Raw genomic sequence first — 16,529 nt, forward strand, 5'->3', positions numbered from 1 at the left:
ATTAATATTTTGTGATATTATCCTTGTTTGTGCTTTTGTAATGGGGTAGGTTAGTGTGTATAAGCTTTTGCTTTAACATACACACTTTTGGCGAATTATTTAGATAACTGAGTGTTGTGAGTTCTGTTTTTCTTTTCTTTTTTTTTGAAGACTGCAGAGTTAAAAAATTCAAATTCAATTTATGTATTCATTTTATTTGAATTATATTTATTTTGACAGTCTTCACAAAAACAATACAGAACAAACAACACTCAATTGTGTAATTATTCAGCCTAAAGGGTTAAACAAGGTTCTCTACATAATATCACACACACAAAAAAATGATTTAACCTATATTACTATTTTCATATACATTCAATATACTGTTTATTCTGCACAAGTTTTATATATACAGTTTATACATTCAATCATATGACACGTACACAATATTAATATTATATATTACTAGTACAGTGCCTGTCGGAGTTATGTATTCATATTGACATTAACAGGAGTTCCACAGTGTGGATGGGAAAATGAATGGGATATATTTACACATTTTCTTTTGGTAGCCAGAATACCACCAAAATGTAATCAGCTGTTCCTTGACCAATTATCAACATTTCCTGAAAATTTCATCAAAATCCGTTCATAACTTTTCAAGTTATTGTGTTCAGACAGACAGCGTCGCACTGCATTAGCTTAGCATTAGCATTAGCATAGAATAGAACACTGATGAGGAAGTCACTGTTGATGTCATCATCAGTTAGAACATTCTGATTGGAACTCTGATGACATCACTGTTGATGACATCATCAGTGTTCTAAAACAATGTTTGACAAGAGTTCCACAGTGTGGATTGGTCATTTTAATTTGGTCATTTAAATTAGGGCAAATGTACGGATGCACACACTCGGGGTATGCGCAAGCTGTTGACAAAGTTTCAGGTCGAAAAGTGACAATATATAATATATAGAAACCTTTTATTATGTTTATTACCTATTAATATATTTTACACCATTATATGTATAATATATATTATCGCTGTCCTAAGTGAAATGGTTGCTCTTCTTTCTTATGCTTACTATTGCAAAATGATTCTGTCACATTTTTGTATGTTTCTTTGCAAATTTACATTTAAAATGTTCTGTTCAACCAACATTTTTGGTGCATCCCTCTGACCAGAAGTCTCAGTTTGCTGTTTAACTAAACTGTGTTACTTCAGCCACATTAGTTTTATCCTTTGGACGCTAGATGCGCTTGTTTGATATATTTGCTATGGTTTATTGTTAATATTGTGAGAAATAAATATGCTAAATTGGAACATTTTTTGATTTTGTTATTTCCCATTTAGTACCACACAAGTACCAAAAATTGGTACTGTTGTGTACTAATCCTCATTCATAGGTAGTAGTAAAAACTTCCTTTAACAACATTTACTCAGGATGTTTGTCTCTGTGTGCATCTGTTAGAGTATATATGTACTACTGTGTGCACACTCAGGTCCTTAAATATTTGAACAGTGGCAATTTGTCACATTTGTCACTTGATGCTTTGTACACTGCTTCCTAATGGTAAAGCATGGTGGTGGTAGCAGTATGCTGAAGGCAGCATTGATTACCAGTGAACCTGGTTTTCCAAAATTAACAAATGATGACATGAGTACTGACGTAAACAATGATCTGCTTATACTCAGTGAAATGCATTAAAAAATGAACAGTGTAGATGTACAATGAAAGGAAGCATACTGCAAAAGCAATCAAAAAGATTAATAAGGCGAAGAACGGAAATTGTCCTAAACAGCCGAGTCGGTCATATCACTTGAATCCAAAGGAGCATTTATTGAACTTTCTAGAGACAAAACCTGTTTTAAAGAAAAAGAAGCAAAGGCTGTCATTAGCTGCAAGGGTTTAACAACCAAATATAAAAGGGACTGTTCCATTTGTGCAAATATCCATTTATTAAAGTATACTTTTGATTTCACAAATTAAAACTTGTATCAACCATTGACCTGATTCACTTCAACAGATAAAAAAAAATAATACCCATGATTTAAAGCAGAACGTTTGATCATTCTATTCAGAAAAGCATTGTGTCGAGGACTGGAAACTGTCCAGTGCAGTTTAATGGATTAAAATGTAACACACTGAGATTAATGCACAAGTTTGATCAAACTTCTTTATATGACCACGAGGATGAAGCTATGAGTAAATGACAATAGCCAAACTTTGACGGTTGGAGGGAAAAATGGAAAGACCACATTGAAATCCATCAAAGTGCTACATTTTGCAGGGAATTCTTGTCTATTTTTAGTCTGAATTTTAAAACCTTTTTCGAAACACATTTAAAACATTTTTAATATCCAGCTCACCTTTACTAGCGTATGAATAGATTTACTATAATCTAATAAGTCTCCAGGGCTCCCACACGTCTTTGGAAACTTTTACAAAATATTTTACCAAATTGACTTAGTTATGAACCACTAAGATCTATTTAAGACCATCAGAGCACCTTTGACAAGTACTTTGCAATATATTTTTTATACATTAAAATAAAATATGCTATATTTCCAAAACAGTTAAATTATCCAATGACTTTTCAAGACAAAAATAGTTTTTTCAAATTTTACAACTTTTCCAAGAATCTCATGGCCGTGGGGACCCTAGGTCTATATGAAAAATAAAAAATGGATTCTATTATGAATGTATATTTCTAAAGTGGAAGTACCAGGTTCTATTTAATGAGCTGATATCCTCGCCAGGATTGAACAGTTATCGGAATAAGTTTTCTCTCTGAGAAAAATAAAGATAAAATGTCATTTTTTGTAGATTTTGTTCCCAAACAAAGTTTTATTTCTTTTTTAAAAAGCTGGGTATTTCCATCCCCAGGCAAGCCTGTATGTTGTATGTTTGCTTAGGTTGATGTACATCAAACAAAATGCTAGAAACCATACGCATGCAGTCATTGTATATAATTTATAATACTCCATTGAATAGCCACTTTAAAATGTCAACTTTTATTGCAAAAGAAAAAAAAAAGAAAAAGCAGAACAATTATTGCAAAACATCAAATTGTTGCTTGAATGCAAAGTCATAGTCTCTGAAAGCATTTAAATGTCCGCAAACACAAGCTATTAATTCGGTGACATCGTTTTGACACTTTGAAACACAGGTCAGTAACTTGTATAGTCACAGTATGTTGCAGTCAAAAAGCATTTTGAAGAGCTTTCCTACCGTTTTACCAACAATCTTCACGGGTAGCTTTACAGAAACACAGAATAAAGGAAGTCACAGTTGCTTGTGAAACACTCAAAGCTTCATGTTTGTTTGGAATTACAAAACAGCGCCAGCTACAATACAACAAGATGAAATGTGTACATTTTTTTAGTCAGAAAGCCATTTATGTTTATCCAAAGCAGCGCACACTGTGCTAACCTTTCTCATTCAAACAATGTCCCCTTGAAGTGGAATCCCTCGCTCTCACACAGCCTAATTTAGGCTTTATTCACACCTCCTAAAGCCCACAACTTTCCCTGCCAACAGACAGAAAAAATAGACTGAGAAAAATAAAAACTAATATCACATGAACAAAAAGGCAATTTAAGCTCAGCATGTACTTTTTAGTGTGAAAAGTGATTGTAAAATGAATGCCATCAATCCAGTTTTATGCACATTCAGGATAATTTAAGTATCAAAAAGCAACCCTTACAAAAAGAAAAGGTTGTAATCTATACGAGTCATTCTGTAGAGGGTATAAATAGATAAAAGGAAATTGTGTCCATTTTTTTTTTTCAATAATGTGGTGCTTTTTCTATTTTATTTGGGGTCCTCAATGGTTCCCTTGCTGAGGTCAGTCATTTTAGGATACTTCACTTTCTTCTGGTCCAGTTCATTCTGAGCCCACAGCAGAAGCTTCAGGAGTTTGGCCAGCTTAGGGGTCGACTCTCGGTTTTCATAATCTAACACACACTGATTCACTTCACTCCACACCTGCAAGACAAACCCACAATCAAGTCAGTGTTGACTCACAAAGCAGATGCTTGTTTACTCTAATCTATTAGATGTTCTCTCAGATTGACAAAGACGGGCATCAAGACTGACAACAGTTGGACAGCACATTTTCTTCTTTGAAAAAAAATGTTAAGGTTCCATTTGTTCATTAGATCCCCCCAGAAAAAAAAAATTAAAGACACTTAAAATATACAGAAACTTTACATAAAAATGTACATCAAGACACATTTTCATTACACCAACAAATACATTAAAAATACATAATATACACATTAAGATTGGTAAAAATATTATTTTAAAGAGTTTTTAAATATACATAAAGTTGACATGTCTTTCAGGTCCCTTGGCAATTTATTACATAAGTGAAAAGCGCTAAAAAAAAGACAGACATTTGTAAATAGTTGGTATTAGGACAATTGGTGACTAAATTGGAGTTTGAAGCAAGTCGACTATTGCACAAATGGATATGATGAGAGTATTTGATCTTTTCTTGAAATAATCTTGGTTGGCCAGTAAAAATAATCTCCTTTATAAATATTAGTAAATTATGATTTCATATATTATTTTGCATTTTTTTGTCTTGTTCACATCAAAGCAATCAGAAGATGCTTTAATGCTTTTTCTTATTGAAATAACTTGTAAGGGTACATCAAAGCAATCAGTAGATACTTTGATGTTTTTCCTTATTGAAAGAACTTGTAAGGATACATCAAATCAATCAGTAGATGCTTTAATGCTTTTTCTTATTGAAGAACTTGTAAGGGTACATCAAAGCAATCGGTAGATGCTTTGATGCTTTCCTTATTAAATAACTTGTAAGGATACATCAATGCCATCAGTAGATGCCTCTGAAGAAGACTGACAGTTGGCAGTCAAAACATGTCAAGAGATCTATGTAAATTTCATGAAAAAAGTTTGTCTGAATAAATGAAACTGTAACATGTTAAACTGGTTGGTTACCATCATTTGAGTAAACACTATTTTACATGTGCTAGCATGTTCTACGTTCACTTTTTCACACTTTCATTTTTCATTGTTGCAAAAATAAAGATAGATAGCCTCAATACTTTCAAGCCAACATAACCAAACATCACTCTGCAATCCATAAAACACAAAAGCAAATTTAAAGCAAAGAAAACAAACAAATCAGAAAAAAAGAACAAACTAAAAGCTTTTTTCCTCATGTCTTAGTGCAGTGGTTCTCAACCTTTTTCTTGACGTGACCCCATTCTGATCACATTTCTGGTGACCCCAGAGACATTTTCTCTCTAGAATTAGTTTTAGATCATGTTTGTTATACTATGTTACAAATACAAAGTAGCCAGAATTAGTGCACAAATTACTAGATTTATATTTCTCTATATACAGTATATATTTTTACATTTTGTTTTGTTCTAATTTATGTCTGCCCTACAGTTCTTACATTTTGCACTATCATCTTATCTTGGTATTTTTTTTCGTTTCTTACTGCTCTTGGTTTTGTGTTGCTGCAAAAGCAAATATCCCCTCTGGGGATCAATAAAGGTCTGTTCTATTATGTTTTATTTTATTTGTGTAGAATACAGTCGTTTAAATTAGTGTGGTGTTTTAATTTGACAAAGAATGATAACATTTAGAATATAATCAGTATAAAAAAATTAAATTACTAAATATTTGAGGCGACCACAATTTGAATTCCAAGCAACCCCACATAACCCCAAACTCAAGGTTGAAAAACCCTGTCTTAGTATAATATCTTGACGAATTCCTCTGAAAATGGTAAAAACAAATGCATCGTACTAATTTCTGAATAACTCTTTGGCTGGCAGCAGTCATGTGATTCTGTGTGGACCTGTGGTCAATGAAAAATGGACAAAACAATTGTACAACACACACTGAGGAAAACAAAAAAATGCAGCACAATAAACTATTCAATTTCACTCATTCAGAGCACTACCTTTTGCCGCTGCATCATATTGAGCAGATCTCCAAAGGGCGACTCCTCCGGGTTGTCAAAGGCGAGCAGAGCCAGGGTCCTCTCCATCTCAGTCAGGCATTCTCGGCTCTCCTCGCCCTGCTCTGCTAACTGGGACTGGGCAAACTCAAGGGCAGCCTCCGTTTCCCTTAAACGTATCAGCTCGATCAGATGTTGTTGCTGCAAAAAGCCATAACAGTCAGTTCGTGCCGACATGACGGGAACATTTACACCACAGAACGACCAATATGGGATTTTTGGGGCCAGTGCCACTTTTGATATTGAAGGTTTTTTGTTGTTGTTTTCAATAAAATTAAATACAATTTTTTAAAAACAGCTGAAAGAGAATGTATGGATAAATTAAAAAAAGGCTAAATGTAAACAATGAACTAGTGCACTTCTCCCAGTGTTCTAACTTAGTTTAGAATCATTACTGCTGATTCAAATATGGCAGCTTTTAATGCAGAAAGCACAGAATCTCCTTGCAGCAAAAAGTGAACACATCTGTTACATATTAAAGCAGCACATTAATGTGTCCAAGTTTGCACTTACAGTTATTAATTAGACAAAGTATGGAAGACATCAACAATATTTAAGTAATAAGTGACCAATTCTTATTTAATTCAGGTATATTTTATAGAGTAATTTGAAAAAAATTGCAGGATATTTGAAAAAAAAATTAAGTTCTTTCAACAACAATTTACAACTGAATGATTTGGTAATTTACACAATGATTCATGTTTTCTCTCTCTATTTCACTTTCTCCTGTGGGCCAAATCAGATGCTCAGAAGGGTCCAATTTGGACCCGGGCCTTGAGTTCGACACATGTGTATTAAAGCTAGGCCTGGGTAATACATCGATATTCAATTAATGTCAAGTTTTCTATTATGGCGATATAGAAAATTACAATATTGCCTACATTGATATATACATGTATTTTAGAGCTTATTTTATATTAAAATACTAATTTTAGGAGTTGCTGCTTTGTCTACTTTTCAGAACAGCATAAAACACAGTTAGATGAATTTCTGAGTGCGTCCTAACCCAGACCTTCCCCTAAACAAGCCACATTGCAGAACTCACTCACATATGCTGTCCCTTATAAAAGAAAAAGCCAAAAGTGACACATATTAGGGATGTCCAGGTTCGATATCAATATCGGTCCGATATCAGCCAGAAAACAAATATCGGATTTGATCAGACTGCATCTAAAATCTCCGATATATATTATATTTATTCAATTGTAGATTACTGTAGATATTATGTTGAAGGTTAAAATGTATGTAACCAATTGGTTAATGATAAATGGGTCAGTTTTTCTCATACCTACTGTTGCTGACTATTGTTCACTGTTTGAGTAACATCACTTGATCAAGTCTTTTCTAACATTCCACACTACAAAATAAGTAATAAAAGTATGTATGATTTGTGTTGATATCTTATTAAATCAATATTGGTATCGACCAATACTCAAGGCTGCAATATCGGTATCGTATCGGAACAAAAATAACATATTGCACAGCTCTTTGTTAATAAATGTGCCTGTGTGGCATTTTGCATCAGCAAATTTAAACCAGGATTGTCTTTCTGATAAAACTTTATTGAGTTAAAAAAAAGAAATTGAGATTTATATGGTATATCTCCAATTTGGGAAAAAATATTGAGATGTGAATCTTGGTCGATATCGCCGAGCCCTAATTAGAGCCCGACTGATGGATTGGCTGGGCTAGTAATCACTGTTAATTCCTCGGTGATAGAAAAAATTGGTGATATTCTAATTTAAACAAAGCTGAAATGTGTGCACAGTGTGAGACTTCACCTGTAAGTGAAAGTAGAGATAACGGTTCGTGTCCAGCAGCTCAGGATGCAGACTGTTGATCAGTGCAATGGCATCCTGAATCTGTCCCTTCAGGATCATCTCCCGGATCTTAATTCTTTCATCTAGTGAGTCCAGATCCACACTAGGCTCAATTCCAGACTCCATCCTGAACTTCTCTGCTGCCTCCTTGAAACCCTCTGTTGGGAAGACAACAAGTTCAAATTCTACACATTTAGCTATAGCAGCAATGGTCACATTTCACTGATAAAAATACATTACCTGTCACCAGGTAGTTCATAATGAGTCTATTCATATCAGCTCTCTGAATGTGAACGTTGTTGAGTTTATCCATCCACTCTTCTTTCGTTATGTCCTCAGGCTTCTCAGCATAACTCATTGTGATACTAACCTCGGAAAACGGAAAGGTAGCGCTGTTTACAAAACACGTAATATGCAGACAAAATAAGTATAAACCCGCCAATTCCACATAAAGCGATCCAGTTGTTTCACTAAAACACATTAAAATGTCGGTGAATGCATTTTGGGCCTCCTGATAAAACCACAACAGTGAAGCCAGAACGACAATGTCGTTCACACGATCCAAAACAATAACATCTGCCATCCTTACGTTCGTTTTGTACAAGCATTCACACCCTAAACAACAAACTGTTTGTAATTCTACACCTTATTGCAACAATACGACAAACACTCACCAGCCTAATATGCTTTTGTTTACAATACCTAAAGATTTATGTCGTTGCTTCCCAGCGATAGCTAGGTAGCTAACAGAGGGGGGGATCTTCTTCTTCTTCGCTCACATTCCACTTCCGGAAACAATACTTACCATATACTGTGCTGCCCCCTATCGCACATTGAAAGCATAGCATGACATCGTTCCTCACAAAGTAGATCCTGTGGAATCACCTTTCACAGGTAAAGTGAGGAATAATGTGGAGTGAGCAGGTTGTAGTTTAAAATAAATACAGAATGGAGGAATAGGGTTGCTCTGCTAGCAGCTAGCAGACCTAGCTACATTGATTTGATTTTCTCTTCTTCTTTGGATTAAACTGTTTTTAATGTAGTGCACTGTTTTTATTATTCTGTTTTTTATTGTAAAGTGTCCTTGGGTGGCCCGAAAGGCGATTTCTATTTAAAATGAATTATTATTATTATTATTATTATTAGTGAAATATATCATTTTAATACCAGAGTTGCAGCACTAGACAAAAGATGTACAAGACATGTTTATTTTTTAAGGGGTTTTATACCCCATTTTCCTGCAAATTGTTTCATACTAAATTTACAATTGTTGTGATATAATAATAATAAGGGAATTGCATAATAAATCAGGTGTTCAACCTTTGGGTCAGGACCTAATTTTTTTAAGAAACTAAAAATATAAATATATATTTACATTTTCAACCCATTTTTTCTTATTTTTACTATTTTTCTTCAACTACACCAAACTTGCCATATTTTCATCTCGTCTTTTTACATATTTTTGCTCTTCTTAGTGCATTTTTGCTACATTAATGCCATTTCTAGGAGTTTTCCATCAAATTTCAAAGCCTTCTCTGCACATTTTTTCTACTTTCAAGACATTTTTTAAACTTATTAACCCTTTCCACCACTTTTCCCACCAAATATCACAGATGTTGACCAATTATTGTCACTTTTAACCTCTTGTAATCATATATCATGCTTATTTTTTGCCAATTCAACCACATTCACGATTTAGTTTAAAACATTTTTTTTTTAAAGAAATATTCATAGTCTAGTAATAAAATGCAGATGACAAAAACTGTGACAAAGACTTTTAGTCGAAATATTTACCTGTAACACTGCTTTCAAATGGAGTGGCGTGAAAGTACGTATTCCTCAAAAATAATACTCCAGTAAAATACAGATACCTGAAATTACTTCACAAGTACAGTACTTAATACATTTACTTTGCAGGCTTGTAATAGTGCATGGTGCAGTTTGTAACAGTTATGCTTCCCGTCTTTGCTGATCACCAGCATTTCACAGATTCAAAAGGATATTTCTTCAATGATTTATTACGTTTACCTCATACAGTAATGAGATTTCTACTTTACAATGTAAAACACACTCTTACGTTTGACAGGCAGGTAGGCCTATTAAGTTTAGACCTCGTGATCTGATGTATATATAGCTGGAGTAATATAAATAGCTGCAGAGCGTTCTGGTAGAAACGAGACCCCCAGCTACATGACAGGAGCAGCATATTCATTTGACTGAAGGTAAACTCTACACTGTAAAAACAGGATTTACAGTCATTTGATTAGATTTTAAAATATCCCACAACTCAAAGGTCTTGCTTACTGATGCTGCTTTGCAGTTTAAATCCATAATGCTTTTGTTTTGACATGCTGATATCTTTTCACTCAATATGCTTCATGTATTTTTTGGCTGTTACTGCCTCTACTAATCACCCTGCAATGACAGAGGTTCAGGCTTGGGTGTTCTGGAGTTTTGTTTACTGTGTGTGTGGCTGTGTGTGTGCTCCCAGAGCAAATCCTCTTTATATTGTTGTCGTGTTTTGGGGCTGACAGATGAGTGAGGAAATAGAGGATGACTTTTATCATTCAGAAGACGATCTGGATGAGGACGAAGCAACTCAATTTATTATAGAACAGAGTCTTATTCAATATAGGAAACTCAAGGGATTAAACCTAAGGTGAGTATATCCACCGGTGGAGCACCAGGGTTGGCGTCAATTGTAATTGTAATCGCATAATTGATCATTAGTTACAATTTTGACGTAGTTGTCACTAAAATTGTAATTGGCAAATATATGTTGCTGTTGAAATCGTAATTGAATTGTAATTGAGTTCAGATAATTGATTTTGTAAGTGTAACTGGCATGTAAATTCAATAAAAAAAACTGTTGATTACAATTGAATTAAACACAAACCTGGGGAACCATGCACGTTAAAGTTCTATGGTTTACTTACACATATGTAATTTATGATTATTAAAATATGTTTAATATCACTACCGACCTTACAGTTCATTTTACCATTTAAAAATGTTTAAATCCAGGGGTATTCTGACAAAAAAAACAGGCTCAGACGCCCATACCAATAATATTAAAACCTATATTTTCATGGATCAGAAGCCTACCAAGGTACCAAGCGATAAAAAACGAATTGGATGATAAAAAATATGTTTTGGTGTATTTTACAGCTGATTTAAGACATGGGTCAAAACTGAACTGTTATAGAGATGCTAACAGAAAGCTAACACAAGAGGAAGGTTTGGTTTTATGGAGTTATTTATTTCAGTTCAGTGATTATGACCAATTGTAATTTAACTTTTGTAACTGTGAATGTAATTGTAATTGACTTTCAGGGGGAAAAAAATAATAATTGTAATTGTAATTTGGAAAAAACGTCAGTCACCTTAATCATAATTTAGTTGTAATTTAACATGGATAATTGAAGACGTCATTTTAATTAAAAAAATGTAATTGACCCCAACCCTGTGTAGCACCATATATCATTTGCTTTACTCTGGCTTTTAAAATCTTTAATTGTCAAATGATTTGATTCAGTGACTTGAAACGAAGTGAAGACCCAGATGAGATATTCAAAGCGATAAAAGAAGGTGGGTGAATAAAGTTTAACCTTCCAGATCAGATCTAGAAAGGTGCTGAATGTTGCTTTTTTTTGTTGTGTCACTATTCTATGAGTGTAGGTGATGAGGAAGCTTTGAACCGACTGGTAATACAACCTGAGACCTTGTCCCGTGTGGATGAACGAGGATGGATTCCCCTGCACGAAGCTGCAGTGCAGGGGAGCAGAAAAATCCTCGAGATGACTTTCTCAGGTAGATGTGAGCTAAAGTGGTTCACTTTTCTATGACGTGACCTTGATGCATTTGGGCGTTTGGATTTGCAGCTTCACCGCCTGGTGCAGTCCACTGTCGTACTCTGAAAGGGGAGACATCTTTGTTCCTGGCTGTGCTTCACGGCCTCAGGGAAAACGCAACATTTCTGTTACAGAACGGTTGCAGCGCAGATCTCCAGAATGATGAGCAGGATTCTCCATTGGTGGCGGGTATCCCATCTGATCTATCTTGGAAAAAGAACAACAATGGAGTGTTTCTGAGTGTGCTTTCTACTCTTTTTGTATTCCTAGCTATCCTGAATGATCAGTATGACTTGGCTACACTTTTGCTTCGCTACAATGCCGACATAAACCAAACAGGAGCGTTGAACAGGACAGCGCTACATGAGTCGGCCTTTTTAGGTTTGGAGAACTTTGTCTACCTGCTGATTGCATCAGGTGCCAACGTAAATGCATGTGACATCAAAAGGAAAACGCCATTGTCTTTGGCAGCCCAGAATGGACATCTCAATGTGGTGGAGGTCCTGTTGGAGAAAGGTACACAAATATACATAAGGGAGGGTTGTATGCAAAATGAAAAAGCACAAAAACAGCAAAATGAAATTCAAAATCAGGCATTAAAGAGTGCCTTGTGTTCTCATTAGGGGCCCATGTGTGGAGTGAATCAGGGTCAGGCACTGTTTTATTTGATGCAGCTGCATCAGGTAACCCTGATATCATCTCCTTGCTGCTGGACTACGGAGCAGATCCCAACATACCTCTTCACAGCGGACACCTGCCGATTCATCGAGTGGCTTATCATGGACACAGACTGTGAGAAACATCTCTACTTTCTCATGTGGCTTCAGCTAATGTGTTCTTAATTGTTGTCCGTTCCACTCTTTGGCAGGGCACTGGAGCGACTCATCCCCGTGACAAAGCTGGAGGCCGTTAAGGAAAGTGGGATGAGTCCTCTTCACTCTGCAGCAGCGGGTGGACATCCTAGTTGTTTAGAAATTTTGCTCCAAGCTGGCTATGATCCAAACTTCATGTTGCACCCAAGGGTGCGCCGCAACTACGACGATGAGCGCAGGTCGGCCCTCTTTTTCGCAGTGTCCAACAATGATCTACAATGCACACGCTTGCTTTTAGAAGGAGGGGCGATGGTGAACCAGGACCCTATCAACTGCCTGCAGGTGGCTCTTAGACAAGGCAACTATGAGATGATCAACAGCCTATTGAGATTTGGGGCAAACGTGAACTACTACTCTCGTGTCAACACCACACACTTCCCATCAGCGCTGCAGTACGCCCTGAAAGACGAGGTTATGATGAGAATGATTCTGAACCATGGGTATGATGTTAAGCGCTGCTTTGATTGTCCCTATGGTGATAGTTCCCATGACTACGCTCCCTGGACGACCTCTGTCATCAAAGACATGGTGGTGAGACCCAGCCCTTCCTGGAGTCAGTGTTATTTTTGCTGACTAAAAATATTCGTCGTAGTTTTCGTTTACTATGTTTTTTTAAGTGACAATTAGGAGACTATGACCGTGTTCGAAATGGCATACTAAAGTACTATACTGTATATACTGTATATACTGTCTATATATACTATAAGTAGGATTAGGATGATGACCGTTCCCACTGAAGTATACTTCCAAGTTTCCCAAGATGCATTTCAAACCTACAATGACAAAAACCTTGAGCACACTTAGGCTAAATATCTCCATTGATTCACCACCTTTGAAAGTTCCGAAAGCATGTTAACCAAGAAAGTGACCAAGTAGAATATCAACTTGTGCTCATTTCATTCCATTTCAGATAGTTTTCGGACACTCGCCATTGTGCTACAGACAAAACTTACGGTTAACTTCAAAACAAAAGCCCTACAGGTATTTATAAAAGCGTTAAAAAACTAATGGAAGACAAGAAGAGAAGCTTTTGTTTTGAAAAGGAGATGTTTAATTTTTAGCTTGAAGCCGGTCCCAGGATGATTTTACGTTCCGCTCACAATGCATCATGGGGCGGTTGAGTATGGCTCGTGTGTCCACCGTGCTCAAAAAATGTCCCGATATAGTATAGCATCTGGTTGTTTCTCGCATACTTAATCTTGTTTTTTTTTTGTTTTTTTTTCAGAATTCTAGCTTTTATTTTATTTAATAATTTTATTGCTCATTCAGTTCAGTTTATTTACTGCTGCAACAGCAAAAGGTATATGACATGTGAGCATAATATACCTACATGCATACATAAATGCCCACATACACATCTACCGGTTCACATACTTATAAAGACATCTACCTACAGTATCTATACCTACATACCCACATACATTCCATACATACATTAGAGCTGTCAAAAGCATTGAAAATCAGGCATTGGTCAATAGCATCAAAGCCAGACACCCATGTGGCATCTAATATTAACGCTCTACACACTAATCTTGTAGGAGTAGTACGTTCGTATGCCATTTTGAACACGACCTATAACTAATTACAGAAAATAAATGTGAATGAAAACTATATCTAAAATGCATGGCCACGCCCAGAAAGAACTCATAAAGACAGATCAAAGCGATCAGCAGACGCCCCTGAGGAAGACTGACAGTTGGCAGTAGAACTATATCAGGAGACTAAAGTAAATTTCAATGTAATTTTCCTAACAAAAGTTGTCAAAAAAGAAGATAAAATGAACTTGCTGGAATTCATACACTGTATATTTTAGTCGACTATTTCTGTAACAGATTTAGTCGACTAAAATCTAAATTTCCTGTCAAAATGAACACTGCTTGGAATCATGAACTCAAGTTAAGTCCATTTGTGTCAAATCCCTTTTTGTTTGTTTGCTTTTTCTTTCATTCTTTCTTTCTTTCTTTCTTTCTTTCTTTCTTTCTTTCTTTCTTTCTTTCTTTCTTTCTTTCTTTCTTTCTTTCTTTCACTCTGTGCAGTTCTGCGAGGTGATAACTGTGGCTTGGCTGAAGCACTTATCTGCCCAGGTTGTTCGGATCATGCTTGACTACACCGATCACATTTCCTTCTGCACAAAACTCAAAGACACTTTGCAGGAGCAGAAGCAATGGCCAGAAATCTGTGACATTCAAAGTAAGAGTCTGTTTCTTTCCCTCGGTCAGTAAGAAATAGTCATACGCTTAATCTGGAACAATTAACTTGACTGTTTCTTTTTTTACTTACATCTCAGGGAATCCACGAAACCTGAAACACCTTTGTCGGCTGCAAATAAGAGAGCATCTCCGTCGCCTGCGATTGAGAGCTCCAGTTTTCATTAATTATCTTCCTCTTCCTCCCAGGCTGAAAGATTACATCCGTTATAAAGAATATGATGTGTACAGCAGAGGCAGCACGCTTGACTCATGAACATATATTCTGCATATTTATTTTTGAAAACATTTGTGGAGGATGTGGAATACCAAGACATCCTCAACTATTAGACCGTAATACGATGGCTGAGAAGTCCAAAACACATTTACAAATACCACAACACATTTACACATTTGGCAGTGGCTATCCGTACGGTTGCTGTATCAATATACCGACATTCTGTCCGTATGCAGCGCTCCTTATTGGCCAGTTTTGGTCACGCGATAGGTCAGTCATTAGCCAGTTTAGGTCACGTGACAAAGACTAAACCAAACCCTAAATATTGTTGCGATATAGGTTTATAACCAGCCCTAATCCTAACCCTAACCCTAAGATGCTACGTACATGTACTTCGGTAACCGTACCAATAGCACAGGGGGTTGTCCGTACGGCAACCGTACAAATAGACACTTTCACACATTAACAACCACAACACATTAACAAATGACCGCAACACTTTTACAAAAGGTCAAAACAAATGAGCAAAAATGGAAACACTTTTACAATTACAATGTGCGTTTGTAAATCTGTTTCAACATTTGTAAAAGTGTTTTGCTATTTGTATTTATTTTTAAATATGTAAAAAAAAATATATATATATATATATATATATATATATATATATATATATATATATATATATATATATTTTTTTTTTTTTTTTTTTTTTTCAAAATTGTAAATTTGTTGTGGAATTTGTAAATGAGTTTTGCAGTTTTCAGCCACTGTAAAAAGGTGTCACAATACGTTCAAGCATTCCTACAGTCGATTTCAAGTTCAGGATTGTCCTCATGAAGCTGTTCCTTGGTGGAGCTTATGCAATCTCGTAAAAAAAAAAAAAAAAAAAATTTCAATAAAACATTTAACCAAAAAATATAGTAGATTTAAAGTAAATAGTTTTTTTAGATGTCATTTTTGGACAACTTGACCAATGTTGCCTCATCCAAACACTTTCTGTCAATGGGATGGAGATTGAAGAATAGCAGCAAAAGTAGATGATTGGTTTTTCATTGTTTACTTTTTCTTAAGCTTGCTGCAAAGCATTATCAACAGTGTTGGGAGTAACAAATTATTTTAGTAATATATTACAGTAATATAGTCCTTTTTGAAGTAACTCAGTAGTGTAACTCATTACAAATGGGAAAAGTGGTAATATATTACTAAGTTACAATTAAAGTAACTCAAGTTACATATATTATATTTAATTTAAGTGCATATTTGCTTTGTTTTCTCACTGTTTGCAATTATTTGAGGAAAAAAAGATGATCATTATAGTTAAATATAGCTTATGGGGAACAAAAAAAAGAGCTTTCTGCTCTGAAACAGCAGAAGTATTTGAAACAAAACTTAGACCGATGTTATTCGAACACTATCAATGTGATATAATTAGTGTTCTGGACCAAAACTAACTCAAAGTAACTCAAAGTAATGTAACTCAGTTACATTTTAAAAACAGTAATACAAATATGTTACATTTTTATCCCAGTAAGTAGTAATATATTACAAGTTTAGAGTAACTTACCCAACACTGATTATCA

At 35.3% G+C, this 16,529-nt stretch overlaps 2 protein-coding genes across 7 annotated transcripts; one reads left to right on the top strand and one right to left on the bottom strand.

Moving 5' to 3' along the window:
- Window positions 1–2,979: 2,979 nt before the first annotated feature.
- On the bottom strand, window positions 2,980–8,619 carry LOC114466657 (glucose-induced degradation protein 8-A homolog). Of its 3 annotated transcripts, none has more exons than XM_028452275.1 (5): window positions 8,505–8,619; window positions 8,043–8,167; window positions 7,764–7,960; window positions 5,926–6,123; window positions 2,980–3,968 (listed from the first exon to the last, which is right to left on the bottom strand). In XM_028452275.1, exons 2-5 carry the CDS (start codon window positions 8,158–8,160, stop codon window positions 3,795–3,797), a joined length of 687 nt encoding a protein of 228 aa, XP_028308076.1. In that variant the 5' UTR covers window positions 8,161–8,167; window positions 8,505–8,619; the 3' UTR covers window positions 2,980–3,794. The 3 variants fall into 3 exon arrangements, with proteins under 3 accessions (XP_028308076.1, XP_028308075.1, XP_028308078.1); XM_028452274.1 differs by having other exon boundaries at window positions 8,477–8,588; XM_028452277.1 differs by having other exon boundaries at window positions 8,043–8,172; window positions 8,477–8,574.
- Window positions 8,620–9,959: 1,340 nt separating this feature from the next.
- Window positions 9,960–15,498, top strand: asb14b (ankyrin repeat and SOCS box containing 14b). 4 transcript variants are annotated; one of them, XM_028452267.1, is made up of 10 exons: window positions 9,960–10,024; window positions 10,337–10,461; window positions 11,338–11,390; window positions 11,481–11,612; window positions 11,684–12,169; window positions 12,277–12,445; window positions 12,522–12,917; window positions 13,008–13,056; window positions 14,562–14,715; window positions 14,813–15,498. In XM_028452267.1, the coding sequence occupies exons 2-10, from the start codon at window positions 10,337–10,339 to the stop codon at window positions 14,986–14,988; spliced, it is 1,740 nt and encodes a 579-aa protein (XP_028308068.1). In that variant the 5' UTR covers window positions 9,960–10,024; the 3' UTR covers window positions 14,989–15,498. The 4 variants fall into 4 exon arrangements, with proteins under 4 accessions (XP_028308068.1, XP_028308067.1, XP_028308066.1 ...); XM_028452266.1 differs by having other exon boundaries at window positions 11,684–11,842; window positions 11,924–12,169; window positions 12,522–13,056; window positions 14,813–15,497; XM_028452265.1 differs by having other exon boundaries at window positions 12,522–13,056.
- The last annotated feature ends 1,031 nt before the right edge of the window (window positions 15,499–16,529 follow it).

Source organism: Gouania willdenowi, chromosome 7 (genome assembly GCF_900634775.1).
Source record: "Gouania willdenowi chromosome 7, fGouWil2.1, whole genome shotgun sequence".
NCBI lineage: Eukaryota > Metazoa > Chordata > Actinopteri > Blenniiformes > Gobiesocidae > Gouania > Gouania willdenowi.